The following is a 15,528-nucleotide window of genomic DNA, read 5'->3' as shown; positions in this document are numbered from 1 at the left end:
TGCGCGGCGCTTCCCGGATCGGCCACCAGGGGGCGTCCCGCCCCCCCGGCGGGCGGCTCCTCTACTGCCAAGCGGTACAACGCGTCCAAGGAATGGGGGGAGAAAAAAGAAGATGAGACTAAAAGACACGCGGTGCACCCCGAGTTTTTCCCGGCCTTTGGTTAAGTGTCTTTTAACTGCGCTCGCATCATCCCCTTCGAGGATTTCCTTGCATTCAGTGAGCTCCGGCAGCAAATGGCATCACAGCTGCAAAGGCGTTTCCTTTGGTCCGGGCTGAGGTTGCCAACTGACCCCAAGTGACATGTTAAACTTAGCGAAAATATTAAAGATTGGCTGAAAATAATCTGCTTAAAGAGTTTGGCGGCTCAGGCCCGGGCTATTTTGGCCAATTTTTAGCAAGTGATGCAGTCCTTACTGAGCATTACATCTGTATGATGAAATTCTCTTCGGGGGAAGCATGAGGGACAGCAGGGAAACAAATGTGTTTAGTTCAAAGCCCACGATATGGGTGAAAAAACCCCAATAATAACCAATAAAAACACACAAACAACAAAACCAAACATAAATTAAACAAATAAAGTTCTTCTTCCATCACAGTTTTGAAGTTAGTGAGGAGAAGCCTGTGTTCAGAAAGGAACAGGCTCCAACTGTGCCATATACCATAAGAAAACAAGCTTTATCATACCCACTTTATAATAATAATGGAGCAAAATGGAGGGACCTTTGAGGCTGAACTGTGTCCGTGTCTGGCTTTTCCTGGGAGCATTTCATTCATTGAAGTTACAGCAAGCAGGAGGTGTGCACAGAGCCTTATGAATGAGCCACCTTTAGCACTGGGAGCTCTGCAGTTGTCTCAAATGGAGCCATTGCTTCCTGCTTGCAGATGTCCTCCCACAAGACGTAATGCTGTCAACACAATAAAGACCTGTATAAGTGCAATATTTTTACTTCCATAGGCACTGATCATCTCTCAGGCTGCATTCCTGGAATGTAACACAGAATGAGAACCTCCTGATCTATAAACATGATGAAAGAAAGGATTTTATGTCTTTAGGAAGCAGTAAGAAATGCCAAGGTTACATCTGCTTGCCAATTCACCCATTAGTGCTCGGGCATGGGCTTTTTGGAGCTGTAAAACCTCTGATATGTTCTCAGGGGACTTTAAACACACATAAGCTCAGAAGATGGAGTTTGTATCACACTGCACGGTTACTTTTAGAATTGATTTCAGTAGGGATGGAGAACGTGGACTCACCTTCTGCAAGACACATGGAGCTATGGGAGATGTCAGACATTCAGGGCAATTTGTGATAATGACAGCTCAGTAAGAGGTTTGTGAGACAGAGGCTCTGCCGTAAGGCAGTTATTGCAGCTGAATTTAGTGGTTTGAGAAGATGGGTTGAAATGCAGGAAATATATCATGTTGGGACAATACTGCTTACATTTTAAATGGCACTGACTTGTAGGTAATGGAAAAAAAAGGGATATTCAAACAATGGCTTCATGTACTGCAGTGAGATGGTGGTTAATCTCCAAGAACCTGGGGAAGATTCTTACCTCAAAGGGAAGATGAGCACAGTCAACCCATATGGCAGCAGAGCTGGTGAGGTCCAACAGCCTCACTTCAGGTCACACCTTCTGTGCTCACTACAGCAAAGACGAGTACATTGCTCTTCTCTGACTGCTCTGAACAAAAAGAGACTGAAAGATTTAAGGGAGAGCAGAGAAATAGCAACCCAACAGTACTGCAAGTAGTGTCCTAAGCAAACATAGAATCATAGAATGGCTTGGGTTGGAAGGGACCTCAAGGATCACCAAGCTCCAACCCCATGCCAAAGGCAGGGCCACCAACCTCCAGATCTGGTACTGGACCAGTTTGCCCAAGGCCCCATCCAACCTTGCCTTCAACAATTTGATATTTCTCAATACGACCACATGGCTGCCCATGGTTGCCTCTCTTTCCAACCTTCCTGGACAACCAGGCAGAAAGAAAGACTGTAGGAATAAACAAAGGAGTGCTGTGAACAACACTTCCTATTTTTTTCCCCAAGAAAGTATTTTCTGGCTAGACTGTGGGCTCAAGCCATTCTGAAAAGAGCAGACAAGATGTTCCCAGAAGCCTTTCTCCACTTTTCTCCACTCCAAAGATGGTTTGGGGACAGGAGGTCACAGTAACAGTCAGTGGCCACACAGGGCTCCATGCTGAGTTCTACTTATCTGAAGAAAAAATTCTAAGCATCTTCCAATGTTTAGTCATGTTATCCTTCCCAAGGGGACTGTAAACCTACCTACCTTGTAACACCAAGGGAAGATAAAACTATAAACCCAGGAGACTGGAAATTATGTGGCTCATTTTCAATGTCTAAAATTCTCATGCTGTATCCACTACTCAGCAGTTTAAAATTCTTCATATGATTTCATGATAATGAAAAACATCCTTGTTTTACAAGAGGAACAAGCAAACCTGCAGGGATTGAAGCTGTTCATACACAGCAGGGTTGGTACTTTTGTCATGTGGACCAGTGCTTCCCCTTCTCTCAACAGGCAGAGATGAGACACATGGAAGTGGACTGAAGCCTTCCATAGCCTCAAAAGCTCCTTTTAATAACAACATATGCAGTAGTATCCTTCTATGGGGAAAAACAAAACCCCCTTCTCCCTTCCCTTCCCTTCCCTTCCCTTCCCTTCCCTTCCCTTCCCTTCCCTTCCCTTCCCTTCCCTTCCCTTCCCTTCCCTTCCCTTCCCTTCCCTTCCCTTCCCTTCCCTTCCCTTTTTTTTTTTTCTTTTCTTTTTGAGAAATAAGAGTTTTGTATCTGGTCATTCTAGCTTTCATTTGTAAAACGTTATGCATTAGGACTGACAAGTAGGTGGGAACATCTCTTCTCACTTGCTGTTCATTCTCATGACTGTTGGGCCACATAGCAAGACTTCACAAACTCATAGACCAAGCAGTACTAAGGAGTACAGGATGATTATGGTCTCAAAAAAGTACAAAAAGGTTTTGTAATGCACTGCGTTGACCCCAATGCCAGCTATGCCATGAAGGTTAATAGCAGGCCCCAGAGGTGGCCATTAAGTTTTTGGTTTTAGGTGTTTTGGTATCATCCAGGTGCTTCTCCAGTAGTAATCATAGGATCATAGACTCATAAAGGTTGGGAAATACCACTAAGATCATCCAGCCCAACCATCATCAGCACCATGCCACTAAACCACGTCACTCATGTCTCAAGAGTGAGCACAGACTGGGAGATGGGAAAGAAAAGCAACGGGATTTGGGAAACTGAGAGAGATGGGAGGGGAGGAAGGGAGTGGGAGGAAGGATGAATCAAGGAGCTCAGTGGGGAGCGGGTCTGGGGCAGCTGGCTGGCTGGGTTTTGGCTACTGGCCTTGGGACTCAATGGCCAATCACCCCAATATCCTCATGGGAACAGCTCAGGTAGTGTTTGTGTAGCAGAGCTTGCAAACAGAATGGTTTGCACGGACAGGTTGAACGCACAGAACTGACTAAAACATGAACAGAAACAAGAAGGGAGAGATTTGGGAGGCTGCTTCATGCCCTTTATTGGTACCTGTGGTTCCACTCAAAATAAATATTAGGATCAAACTCTCTGCTGACCTTACGCAAAGGAAATTGTTGCAATAAGCCACAAAGACATTCCTGGCTCTGAAATAAGTTTCTCTATGGACAAATCACAGAATGCTCAAACCATTCAGGCAGGCAGAGCGAGATAATGACAAACTAATAATCCTTTATCTCTGAATCTGAAACTAACCTTTAAAGGGCCCTTGAATTCCAATTGATTTGCTGGGAGTCTAGCAGGGGTGTTATTAATTTATGAGGTTGAATCAGATAGGCACAGTTAATTGGTTTTCACACATATTAAATATTCACACAGTTATACTTTTCCTCAGACAGGGAGCTGCTATGTTATTTAACTGAATCCTGTATCCAAATGTTACAAGAATAATTTTGCTGCTGATTTCTCATCAACACAGTAGTAGGTGAGCTAACAAAGAAGAGTCATTTGAAAATTACCTCTTTTCCATGAGAGAGTGTCAATACCTGTACATGGCACAAGGTGTTGAATCTAGCCTTTGCCATAAGTAAATGAGAGCATTCAGGAATCAAAGACCAGAATCCCATTGGCTTTTTTTTTTTTTGGCTAGCTTGCCATACATACATATACATTACTCTGCACTTCAAGAGTTAATTTAGACCTGTCCCTGAGACTGTTCACATCACTGCCATTACAGTGATGAGAATTCCTTGTGCTGCTGTATTTTTGTGGGTATAACTGAGTCAGCAGTGCCTGTGGGGCTGATGCATTACTCCACCACTGGGACTGGTTTGTGCCCATACTCTAAGAGGTATCAGGAGAGAAATGCTTTTCTTACAGATAACTTTCCTATTTCATCCTTGCAGCCGTACGCTCTTATTTTTCATTCTGGACTGTGGCTTTGCAAACATCAGAAGTCCCTGATGAGCTGTTGCTTTGGTAAATTATTAACAGTCAATTAATGTGTGATCAGGGAAACGTCCAGGTTAAAAAATCAGAGATTTTTCCATTCACTGTTCCATTCCTGAAGTACTGTCATCATTTGAAGCCAACTAATAAGTTGAGTGATCAAACCTGCTGGTGCTTAAACACACGTGAAGATGTCTCCATATATCTGTCACAATCTATTTCTTTCCATCCCATCTCCTGGCTTCTGACCTGCCTCATTTAGTCACACATCAGCATCAAAGGATCTGTTCCCACAGCTCAGACAGCGATGGGCATCTGCTCAGTGCTGTGGGTGACCTGTTTTGTGCTGTGAGGAGCCCTTATTTTATCTCACTGTCCCATTTTCCTAGAAGCAGTTCGTGTTCTTGGAAGTTTTTCTCCTTGTGATTGGCAAGGCAATCTGTCGGAGCAGCACCCTCGAGGCGCTGAATTAACAGGATCTCTCTTACATCACCTTCAACATCCCAAAGCAGAGCATCAAAGCTCACCTATGTTTGACTTCTTTTAGAATCCACCAGGTAGGTTCTAATAGCCCAACAGAGAGTTTGCATGTCTTAGGATTAAATATAGGGGAGATGAACCACAGACAGGAATTTTGCTTGTAGGTCACCTGTAAAGGACGTTTTGAATCCATCACTAAGCTCATAAGTGTTCTTAGCAGAACTCAAGCAAAGCTCCAACTCTGGTATTTGTATTAGCAAAGAAATTGCAGTGGTGATCTGCTGTCTAATTCTTACTAGCAAATAAGAGGAAAACGATGCTTTGAATAATTTTCATACGTTCTAATGTTTATGAAAGCGTTGTAGCATTATTTAATGCTGCTTCATCTCAACCTGTTAAATAAGGCATTTTGCAACGAGTTTAATTAGTGCTCATTCACCACAGAGTGAATCTGGAACTGCTTTACAGACTTCTGTGAATCAGCTCTGGCTTCACACGGGAACAAACTAGAGCAAGACTTGGCTGGAAGGGTTGTTCTGAGGCCAGTAGCATCATTGACAAATAGAGCAGGGTTTGAACAAAAAGGCTAAATGCACCCATTAGGGACAGTTTGGATCTGGATTCAGATATGAAATTGTGGGATAAGCTGAATACTAATTGTTCTATAAATTATTAATATGCTTAGCACTTTTCCATTGTGTAGCATCCCCATAGGACTGTCTCTCCACACACACACATTCTCTACTTTCATTAAGGATTCCCAAATACTGTAATTAATTCCTTTCCTTCCCCTCTCCTTCCCCTCTCCTTCCCCTCTCCTTCCCCTCTCCTTCCCCTCTCCTTCCCCTCTCCTCTCCTCTCCTCTCCTCTCCTCTCCTCTCCTCTCCTCTCCTCTCCTCTCCTCTCCTCTCCTCTCCTCTCCTCTCCTCTCCTCTCCTCTCCTCTCCTCTCCTCTCCCCTTCCCCAAAAACAAAAGGTTGCTTTTTCTCATATCTATCTCACCCACTTGGATTATATGGGTCACCGTTGTTCCTCTTTTCCTACAACAAATGGGAACGTTTGGGTGTTGCAATCTTCCCCCCACACTTCTTGTGTGCAGTTTTCATATAGACCACACATAATTTGCTGCAACCTGCCCTACTTTTTAAATACAGTTTGGAGAGCCATAGGTAGGAAACAGCCTCTTAAAGGCAAGTCTTTGTTAGGATACCCTGCAAAACTTTCAAATAAATTATCTATGCAAGAGAATATTTTGATGGCTGTTACAGCAATCTAGCACTGGAAATGAACTGAATGTTGCATTCGTCAGCTGTGATGGGTTCTTTTAAACATCCACTACAATTTATATTACAATGCCTACGTCCATCATATATAGTCAGGTGTAGTTTACAATAACATTTACTAAAACATAGCCAACTTAATAAAAAGTGATATAAAGCATATAGAAAACAAACAGCCCTTTGCCAGGAAAAATAAGAAAAGGAAAGAAATGCCAACAAAGAAGAAAGGCTTTCTTTCTCATCCTTTCCCTCCTTCAAACTCTAATTCTATCCCTGCAAAGTGCATCTCTGGTGCATGAAGTGACCAACCTAAGCTTGGATGGTTCATCTGGGCTAATGGAGTTTGGGAATGATTGGCCTATTAGCTGAAACTGTAAAGGACCAGAGCAGAATGGGAGTAAGGGTGAGCAGACAGAACTGATCCAGCAGCTCTGCTAAACATTTTTGGACCTCTGTCGAATTGCTTGGACTCCTGGTGTGTCCATCTCTAGTGTGCTAAATGGGTTACTCTGAACCTACCTGGAAAAGCTGTGCTGAAAGATTAAGTTGAAGATTGTGAGACATTCACAAAAGTATTTGGGGGGAATCCAAGATAACTGTGGGGGAAAAAAAAGCATCAAAAAGGTAAAAAAGCTCAAATCTTTCCTGCAGATCATGGAATTGTTGGAAGGGACCCTTAAAGGCTATCTAGTCCTTCCCTGCAACGAATGGGGAAAACAAGCAGATGACATCCAAAAAAGGACATGCCATAACTCCAAATCGTCCCTTGGGGTGAGCTACAGCAAGGCTACAGCTTGTGTAGGGGTTTTATAGAACCATTAGGGTTGGAAAAAGCTCTAAGATCTGCAAGCCCAACACCGCCCAAGCTCATAGCAGAGAAGAAAAGATGATCTAATTTCTTTCTAAAGGAGCAGTCCCCGTCATTACCTGTTTCCAGCAGCATTACTGATGTACTCCAGCTGAAGCATTACCGTTTCTTATATGAAGAAAACTCAAAACTTTCTTGTCTCATCCTCCTTTTGGTGAGGAAGGACCAAGGTGAAGGTTTCGCTTTGTGTAACCGCAGCTCAACCAGGAGAACCCAACTGTTAAACGAAGGTTTCTCCCTGTTTGCTTGTAATATCAGCTGCCACCACAGGGTGACACGGCAGTACAGACAATGAAACTTGGCTCAGGTATGGTGAAAAGGTCCCAGATAGACAGTAGAGGTAGGAGAACAGAGATTCTCAAAGCGCAAGGAGGGTTGCAATGAAGCTTCTGAGAGCATTTGGAATTGAGGTCTGATCCTTGTTATCATCTGAGAGAAGCATGGCCATCCATTTCACTGGGCACTGGATCAGCTCCTGCCAAGTTTGGAGATAGGTTTGCCATTGGATTTTTAAATGGAGGGAAAGAAAAATATGGATGTGGGAGAACGTGGCTTCATTAAATGTAAAAATCCTATGTTACCAGCACTGCATATAGAATAAGAATAGTGGAAGCACAAAAAACATAATTTAGATCTTTTTTTTTTGTTTCCTAGTAGTTGTAAGACAAAGCAATTTGTGGACTTCACTCTTTTCCGTGAAAAACAAAACAAAACAAAACAAAACACATTTATCTTCTGTTAGGAGAATGAGGGAGGGAGCAAAAGAAGGTCATTACACGTAAGATATTACACACAGTGGTCACACTACTCACCTGCATCCTGAACTGTTGCTGTTTCCTCTTATTGTGGCAGAAGGATTAACTGCCTTTCTGCCCAGTGGGTTCTCTGGAAGCTCTGACAGGCAGGTAAGCAGCTTATTAAGATCATCAGCTTAGAAGGTCATTGGATCACTGATCCCAACATCTAGTAATTGTGACCCAGCATCAAAGAGACCATTGAACAGATTCACAAAGCTCATGGAATATGGCCATCTCTGAGTTCAGGTGTGTCATTCTAATGTCTGATCCAGGAGAGTAATGGAAAATATATGCAAAAGTAATTAGTGGAAAGCGTATCTTCAAGTGAAAACCTCAGGAATGGGTCTAAGGATTCTTGGCTTTTCAATATTGATATTAATAAGGCAAGAAGTTAAGCCATAATCACAGGATAACTACAAAGTTAACTCAACTGAAAGCAAAACATCCAAAGTACTGAAAAGAACACCCTGTGTTTGTGTTATTTATTTTATTTTGTAAATGGAAGGTAAAGTGAAGAGCAGTCAGTCAGTGCTGGTTAGATATGGCAATACGTGTAACTGCACTGAGAAGATGCTTGCAGCAATGTAGGCACTGCTGGAGAAATGTTTGAAGAAGTCACCTGCCCTGTGACTAGGAACTAAGCCTTCATCCCAAATGTAACTCCCATATAACTAGAGATAGGACTAAAGGGAATGGCCTTAAGTTGCATCAAGGGAGATTTAGGTTGGACATTAGGAAATACTTCTTCTCCAGAAGAGTGGTCAGGTGCTGGAATGAGCTGCCCAGGGAGGTGGTGGATGGTTGGACTGGATGATCTCGAAGGTCTTTCCTTCCCAACCTTGGTGATTCTATGATTCTAAATGGTTAGGAGAGATTGAAGTTTGATGGTGAGTCCAAGGCATCACACAGGAAGAAGTCATTTAGCTTTTATTCTCTGTGGCTGAGCACAGCCAGCAGAGCACTCTGCAGGGACAAATTTCAGACATGCAAAGGTGGTCAGTGGGACTTCCTGAAGTTTATTCTCCTTCCCCAGTCTTCCATGATGCAAATCTCAACAGGAGGGAGTTTTCTGCTTGAAGCATGACAATTGTAACTGGAAAACTGTCTCAGCTGTCCATCTGATTAAAAGTAGAGGATTGTGCATGGAGAGGGTCTACTCTTGCTTGGAACCACTCACTGAAATCCTCTTCTGGCATCTGTACAATACTTTCACGTACAAACTGAAACAGAAAAAGGTTATTTCCTGAGCATTTAATTCTGTGTGTAAGAGAGAGGCATAATATGTCTCTCAATTTGATCAATTTGAACAAACGTATTGACTTCTGCATAAAATCAATATAGTGCTTCATATCACCAAAACATTTTAATGCGAATTTCAGAACTGCTGGATTTGCTTTAAAATGAATTAAAAGCAAAACTCCACGATCTTCCTTGCAATTTATATCCTCAGTCCTTCAAAGTCAGGTCTTTGAGTTTTCAGACATACAGCTGTCTTCTACTTATGATTGCCCCACATACATTAAAGCAACCTGAAGTGCAATAACTTCACCTTGAATCCATGTAGGTATCCACCAGTTTATATGTTTACATTCAGTGATTCTCTCCTTGCCCCTGAATAGTTCAGTTCATCTGTTCCAGCCCAAGGAATACCAAAGTCCTCTTTCCTCTCTGGGTATTTTCAAAAGATGTGTAAATAGAAGATTCTGCAACGCTCACATCTCTTTTTCTGTATTACTACCACACCAACAAGCAACAGAAATATTGAGCTTCAAGGCAAGGTGGTTAGTGACCACACAAATTAGAGCACAAAACAAAATGGCTGTTTTTAAAAGACATCAAGAAAATGCAGGTGGTCTGGTTTGGGCACCCTGGACACCTTGCCCCTGTAATGTGTCATAAACTCAATATATGAAGGATGCACAGACACTGTAACATGCTGCCTCGATGGGATTGCTGCTGTCTTGCAAATGAGGAAGAATGATGATGAGAGCAAAGAACAGAAGGTGGCATCATTGCCTTTTTTATCATGGTTAGGCTACACAGCAGCATACATTATAAAGTATTCAGGTTTCTTCCTTCTATCTTTACTCTTCTGTAAATTGATTCTAGAACAACATGAACGGGGCCCAGCTCACAATCTTGAGAAGCACATTATTTTTTATGTGTTTCTGAAGCAAAACAAAGGCATCTGCAGAACTCCTGGATTGGTGACACAATGGTTAACTTGAATAGCTCCTAGCTGTAAGGCCTGGGAATGACAGGCCTCCTCAGGGCACAGAAAGGGAATGTTTCTCCTCGAGAATCCTAACAATTTATGGCAGACATTGCTTTCACTGTGGCAGCAAATAAATCAACAATGACATAATAATCAAATGATACTGATGAATAATCCAGCTCTTGTCGTAACAGCTTTCTTCTGAAGGGTTCATCGTGTCTTGTAAAAGGTGAACAGTACCACCTTCACTTAATGAGATCCTAAATGATTTCATCTGGTACCTCTCCACCCTACTTCACCGATGGGTGTCCACCTTCCCCACCCTTATCACACAGAGAATCCAGGGCTGGACCCATCTCACCTCCACAGCAGCAGCGATGTCAGGAGAGCACAGCTCCCACGGCTGGAGATCAGTCACAGCCTTCAGGAAGGTGTCCTGATCAATGTGTAAATCAGGAGCCATGCCGAATTTTTCCAGTTTCTTTAAGATTTTCTTGACATAATGGTCATTCTTCACAGGCTCCGGCAGCTTGGCCAGCAATGCAGGAAACCTTTAGCAGAAAGAGGAACAGCAGTGAAAGGGAATCTCTAGGAACTAAGGGAAAAATCTGATGGGCAATCTAGGTCTGGGTGGCATTTCTGCCACTTCACAACTTCCGTGGCTTCCACAGGGGAAAAAAAAAAGAAAAAAAGAGAAAGGTTCCTTGGAGAATGGAATGCTCAGTGTAACACCCAGTGAGTAATGCAAAGGAGCTTTATTTTATAGGAGCTGTGCATCGACTGCCTTTACAGGGCACTAAAAAAGGTGCTTTGCTGTTCGTTTCAATTCTGAATGACAAACGTGGTTATGAAAGCAAATAACAAAAAGCTAACAAAGTTTTCATTTTACAAGAAATGTCCTCTTAATCTTTAGCCTCTACGGATTTTCCAATGCAATCAAGTGTCTGATTTGACACACTTTCTGATGCTCCTTCCTATCCCTTTTCTCTCTGTTAACACCATTCTCCTCTATGCGCTGGCATAAATCTCAGCAACGTGACAGTGCTGTAACACACAGCCTTTATCATTTAATTCCGAATATAGAGACTCAGAAGGAGAATTACACATTACAATAAAAAGAAAACCCTTGTGAAAAGACTGACATTTTTTCCCCTAATGTTCTGTATAAATTCTACAGTGTTGCTTTGACAGTGCTAGAGATTGATGCTCCAAGCCTATCAAGATCATGCATGGCTGAGGCACATCAGCTGAAGATTTGGCAGCAGGGAGTTCTGCCTTCCCATAGTTTAGGATACATTTTACTGGAACAGCAAAAGATGGGTGAGGAATTTCTTCTTTAAACCAGTGAAAAGGGAACCATACAGGTTCTCACCTGCAATAGAGACACTTCTATGCTTGGTTGAATACTACTGGTATGGCTGTTGAAGCAACTTCTTACTCTCCCTGGTTAGGTTAGCCCAGTTCCCATCACTGTCTCACAAACAGGTTTTGCATAACCCATCCGTGCATTAAGATATTCTTTGAGAAAGGTCAGCACACTCATATCCCACTGTTCATATTTGATATTATCTCAGTTTTTGGCTGGTTTTTATTTCACTTTTGAGAGAGAAAAAAGCAACTAGACTGACAGCATATACCATTATACCATTATATACCATTAAAGTGCTCCCACTGCAATTCAGCTTTCCTGGCAAGGCAGTGTTTGCAAGAGCATGGAAACAAAACAGCCCTGTTGTAAATGGAGCAAGTGTCACAGTGAAGGCAATTGCTCTGTCATGACTTAGTAGCCCCCTGGGGCTGGACCAAACATCTCAGAGATTTCATTCTCTGTGTCCCTATGGAGACTATGAGTGAGAGTATATAACAGTAAAAACTCATCCACTTCAGCTCTGGGGCTTATTTACATGGCACAACTTCAATGTGGGCAACAGCTGGAGCATATGCCAGGCAACTAAAATTACTTTTCCTACATAAGCCAAGGCTAAGTTTATTAATTAACTCATGACTGATGAGTTCCTGGGCCACCTGCAAGTTGGACCTAAGATAAGAAACTGACTTCAATGTATGAGGGACAGAAGGCTCACTAGCAAGGAGACCAAAGAGGGCAGGCTGAAATAAATGTTCCACACAGCTTTTTTTCCCTGCAGTTCCGTGGCTGAGGGGTTCTCATGGCAGGGAGCATGCTGAGGTATTCCTGTAAGCTATTTATAGTGTGGATCTGGAAGCTGATCACTGGACACAGTCAATATCCTCGCTGGCAGGGAAATATTTTCTTTTTTTACATGGATGGACAGCTAGAATCAGAGTTTCTTCACCATCAGTTTTAGCAGTGTGAATTCTCAGTTCATCAAGAGGTTGCTGTGACTTTAACCCACGTACATTTATAAAGCATCTCTCCTCTTCAGGGTACAGAGTATTTTACACACCTCCTGATGGACAAAGTTTCTTAGAGAGCATCTATGAATGCACAGCCAGAGCACTTTTTGTCCCCAGTATCGCCAGAAGGAAATCTTCCCATCCCTTTTCTTACCATACCCAATTAACTTATCTCTGAGCAGGCTGCTCCTAGGAATATCTGAGGGTTTTCTGCCACCAGTTTGTGAAGGCTGCATTTTCAGCAACCAATTTCAATGCTTTCTAGTGATACTTGGAGTAGAAAAGGAATAGAATTACAGCTTTTTGTACAAAAGACAAATCTAAGACCATGACAACATTATCTGAAATGAGGATCCCAATGGCTCCTTACCATTTAAGCCCATTTTCATCACGTTCTCTTTCAGCTCTCACATCCAGCTGTCTTATTCTTTCCATGTCCTTTTTAAAGTACTTCAGCTGTTTCAAAGCCATGTATTTTTTACAGCATCGCTCTTCCTGGCTCCTAACAACAACAAAAAAAACCCTTAAAAATGAATCTGTACTTTAAACATTACCATTCTTCTTCATAGTTAAGTGGGAAGACACCAAGGAAGGCAGAAAACAACACGTCTGAAGAACACATGTGGATGCTCATAACAATGTTTGCTTGTACAGCATTCTGAATATACCTGTATTTCTTCTAAAAATAAGGAAAGCTCTGGGGCAAAAAAAGATAAAATCTAACTACAAAATGGAATGAAAGAATGGAAATTAGGAGGGAGAGAAAGGAAGAAAGAAAACAGTTGTGTAGGGAAGGATTTCAGGTGTGATGTTTACTGAGAAAAAAAAAAAAATTGCACAAATATTACCCAGAAACATTCATCTGTGAAGGGAAAGGGTGACAGTTTTTGGCTGGTTAACAAAGTAGTAACTCTGCTGATCAGGGAAAGGGCCTTGAGAGAGGACACTGCAAGTGTTACCATAAAAATAGTCCATGTAATGCTGAAGAACAACACAGTCACCTCTGAAATGAAATGACAAGACAGCGATGCAGATTGCATGTGAACTGAATTTATTACTCTCTCTCTGAGTGAAAAGGACTTATGATGTTCAAAGCAAACACATCCCATGTATTTATCACAGCTGCGTTCCACAAAAGTCGCTCAGAACCATCCCCAAACACTGGAGTATATTTTCATACGTGGACAGTCAATGTTTTCCAGATTATTCCCTATTTTATTGTTCCATATAAATCATTTAACACACCTTTAAAACATCTGAAGATAAAAGATCAGGAGCAAGGAGTGTACATTTTAGAATTACACAGCAAACAGTCTCTTCTTACCTCTCAAGGCTCTCCAGAGCATCATGCAAACACTGAGCTGCTTCTTCACGTATTGCCATGAACTGGTGCCTTGTGTCAGCACACAGATTAGATTTGCTTTTAATGAAATGGCTGATGTGGCAGCTGGAAATAAAACAAGAAAAGTGGAGTTAGCATCTTGCGGTAACCACCTCACAGCAGTGTGAACGCATCTGAAGTCGGAGATCTTTTATTCACATTAAAATCCAATCCAGGCTTGTTCAGCTTGGAGAAGAGAAGGCTGTGGGGTGACCTCCAATGCCTAAAGGGAGCCTACAAACAGGAGGGGAGCCAACTCTTCACAAGGGTAGATAACAGCAGGACAAGGGGAAATGGTTTTAAGTTGAAGGAGGAAAGATTTAGGTTGGGTATCAGGGGGAAGTTCTTAACCAAGAGAGCAGTGTGGTGCTGGACCAGCTGCCCAGACAGGTTGTGGATGCTCTGTTACTGGAGGTGTTCAAGGCCAGGTTGGATGGAGCACTGGGCAGCCAGTCTGATATTAGATATGGAGGTTGGCTGCCCTGCCTGTGGCAGGGGATTGGAGCTTGGTGATCCTTGAGGTCCCTTCCAACCCAAGCCATTCTATGATTCTATGAATGTGTTTTTTTTTTGGGGGGGGTCTTTAATGAATATCATGCTTACTCTGTAGTCCTTCTAAGCCACTGACAGTAAATTGTAAGACAAGACGAGGTTTAAAATTGAGTACAGTGTGCCTTTCCCACTGTGAGACACCCTATGAAAACTGCAAAAACACTCTTAGTGTGGCAGGCTTGCTGGAGTTATCCAGGAACAAAGTGTATCATTTTTTTTCCATATTATTCATATTTTTATATTCATATTTTCATCATATTTCTCTTGACCTCAACTCCAAGGAAAAAAAAGAATGCTTCAGCAAAGCCCAATTATAGGAATGATCAGTTGTGTCAGTCTTACAGCTGCAGAAAGCATCACCAAACTGAGCACTGAGGGAGCACACCTAACGGAAGTCTATTCTGCCACCTGGGCTGAGAGATATCGGTCCCATTTGAATTCATTGACCACCGAATTCAGCTGCTCTGAAACAACACCAGCAACACAACAACAAAATCCCAACGCCCCTCAGCTCTGTCCTGGTGAGCTCCTTCTCCTGGTCTTTCAGAAAGCCATTGGATCACAAACCTCTGAAGTCCAGTCTTTGTAAGCATGTCTGCTTGTTCTTGGACATCTTTTGATGCCTTCACGTCTGTTCTCTGGGTCTGCTTCTGTGGGGCTGGTGAAAAATAATCTGTAAAAATATGTTAACTCTGGCCAATGGTCTCCCAGTTTTTGCTTGCCTGTCTCTATGGGATGTTTCTTCATCTCATAGCCAAATGAAGCTCTCAGGTGTTACAGCTCTCAGGATTATTTTCAAATCTCATCTCACACAGAAAGCAGTTTTTCACCTACATCTCTAAATGAATTGCTTGAACTTAAAGCTCAGAATTCTCCACTGCTCCCACCCACGTCCTAGCAAGGCCATCCATCTGTGCTCAGCATCATGGACAGCTGCAACTGATGTAGAACATGCTGTTTAGTGCAAAGCCTTCTCTCATATGTCTACCCAGCCTCTGGCAAACTGAAGGTCTTTTAGACTCAGAAAACGTGACCACTCCTTCACAATAAAGAACAATAAGTTGTCTTCTTCTCTTCAGATAATTTACCTCTGAAAGATTGTAACTGAAGAAG

General features: G+C 42.4%; 1 protein-coding gene across 5 annotated transcripts in view; it reads right to left on the bottom strand.

Moving 5' to 3' along the window:
• Nucleotides 1-8,801: 8,801 nt before the first annotated feature.
• Nucleotides 8,802-15,528, bottom strand: part of CCDC60 (coiled-coil domain containing 60) — a 42,750-nt gene continuing 36,023 nt past the window's right edge. For 3 of the 5 annotated variants that reach the window (XM_031592205.2, XM_031592201.2, XM_031592202.2), the window contains exons 9-13: nucleotides 14,983-15,088; nucleotides 13,807-13,929; nucleotides 12,853-12,984; nucleotides 10,468-10,657; nucleotides 8,802-9,111 (exon numbers count right to left, since the gene is read on the bottom strand). In XM_031592205.2, the coding sequence (XP_031448065.1) occupies nucleotides 8,998-9,111; nucleotides 10,468-10,657; nucleotides 12,853-12,984; nucleotides 13,807-13,929; nucleotides 14,983-15,088 (665 nt within the window). In that variant the 3' untranslated portion in view covers nucleotides 8,802-8,997. The remainder of the gene's footprint in view (nucleotides 9,112-10,467; nucleotides 10,658-12,852; nucleotides 12,985-13,806; nucleotides 13,930-14,982; nucleotides 15,089-15,528) is intronic. The other 2 variants (XM_031592204.2, XM_031592203.2) reach the window with 1 other exon arrangement.

The sequence above is a fragment of the Phasianus colchicus genome, chromosome 18, assembly GCF_987193195.1.
Source record: "Phasianus colchicus chromosome 18, bPhaCol1.hap1.1, whole genome shotgun sequence".
Classification (NCBI taxonomy): domain Eukaryota; kingdom Metazoa; phylum Chordata; class Aves; order Galliformes; family Phasianidae; genus Phasianus; species Phasianus colchicus.
The sequence above is the reverse complement of the archived record's forward strand: the minus strand, read 5'-3'. Positions and strand labels throughout refer to the sequence as shown.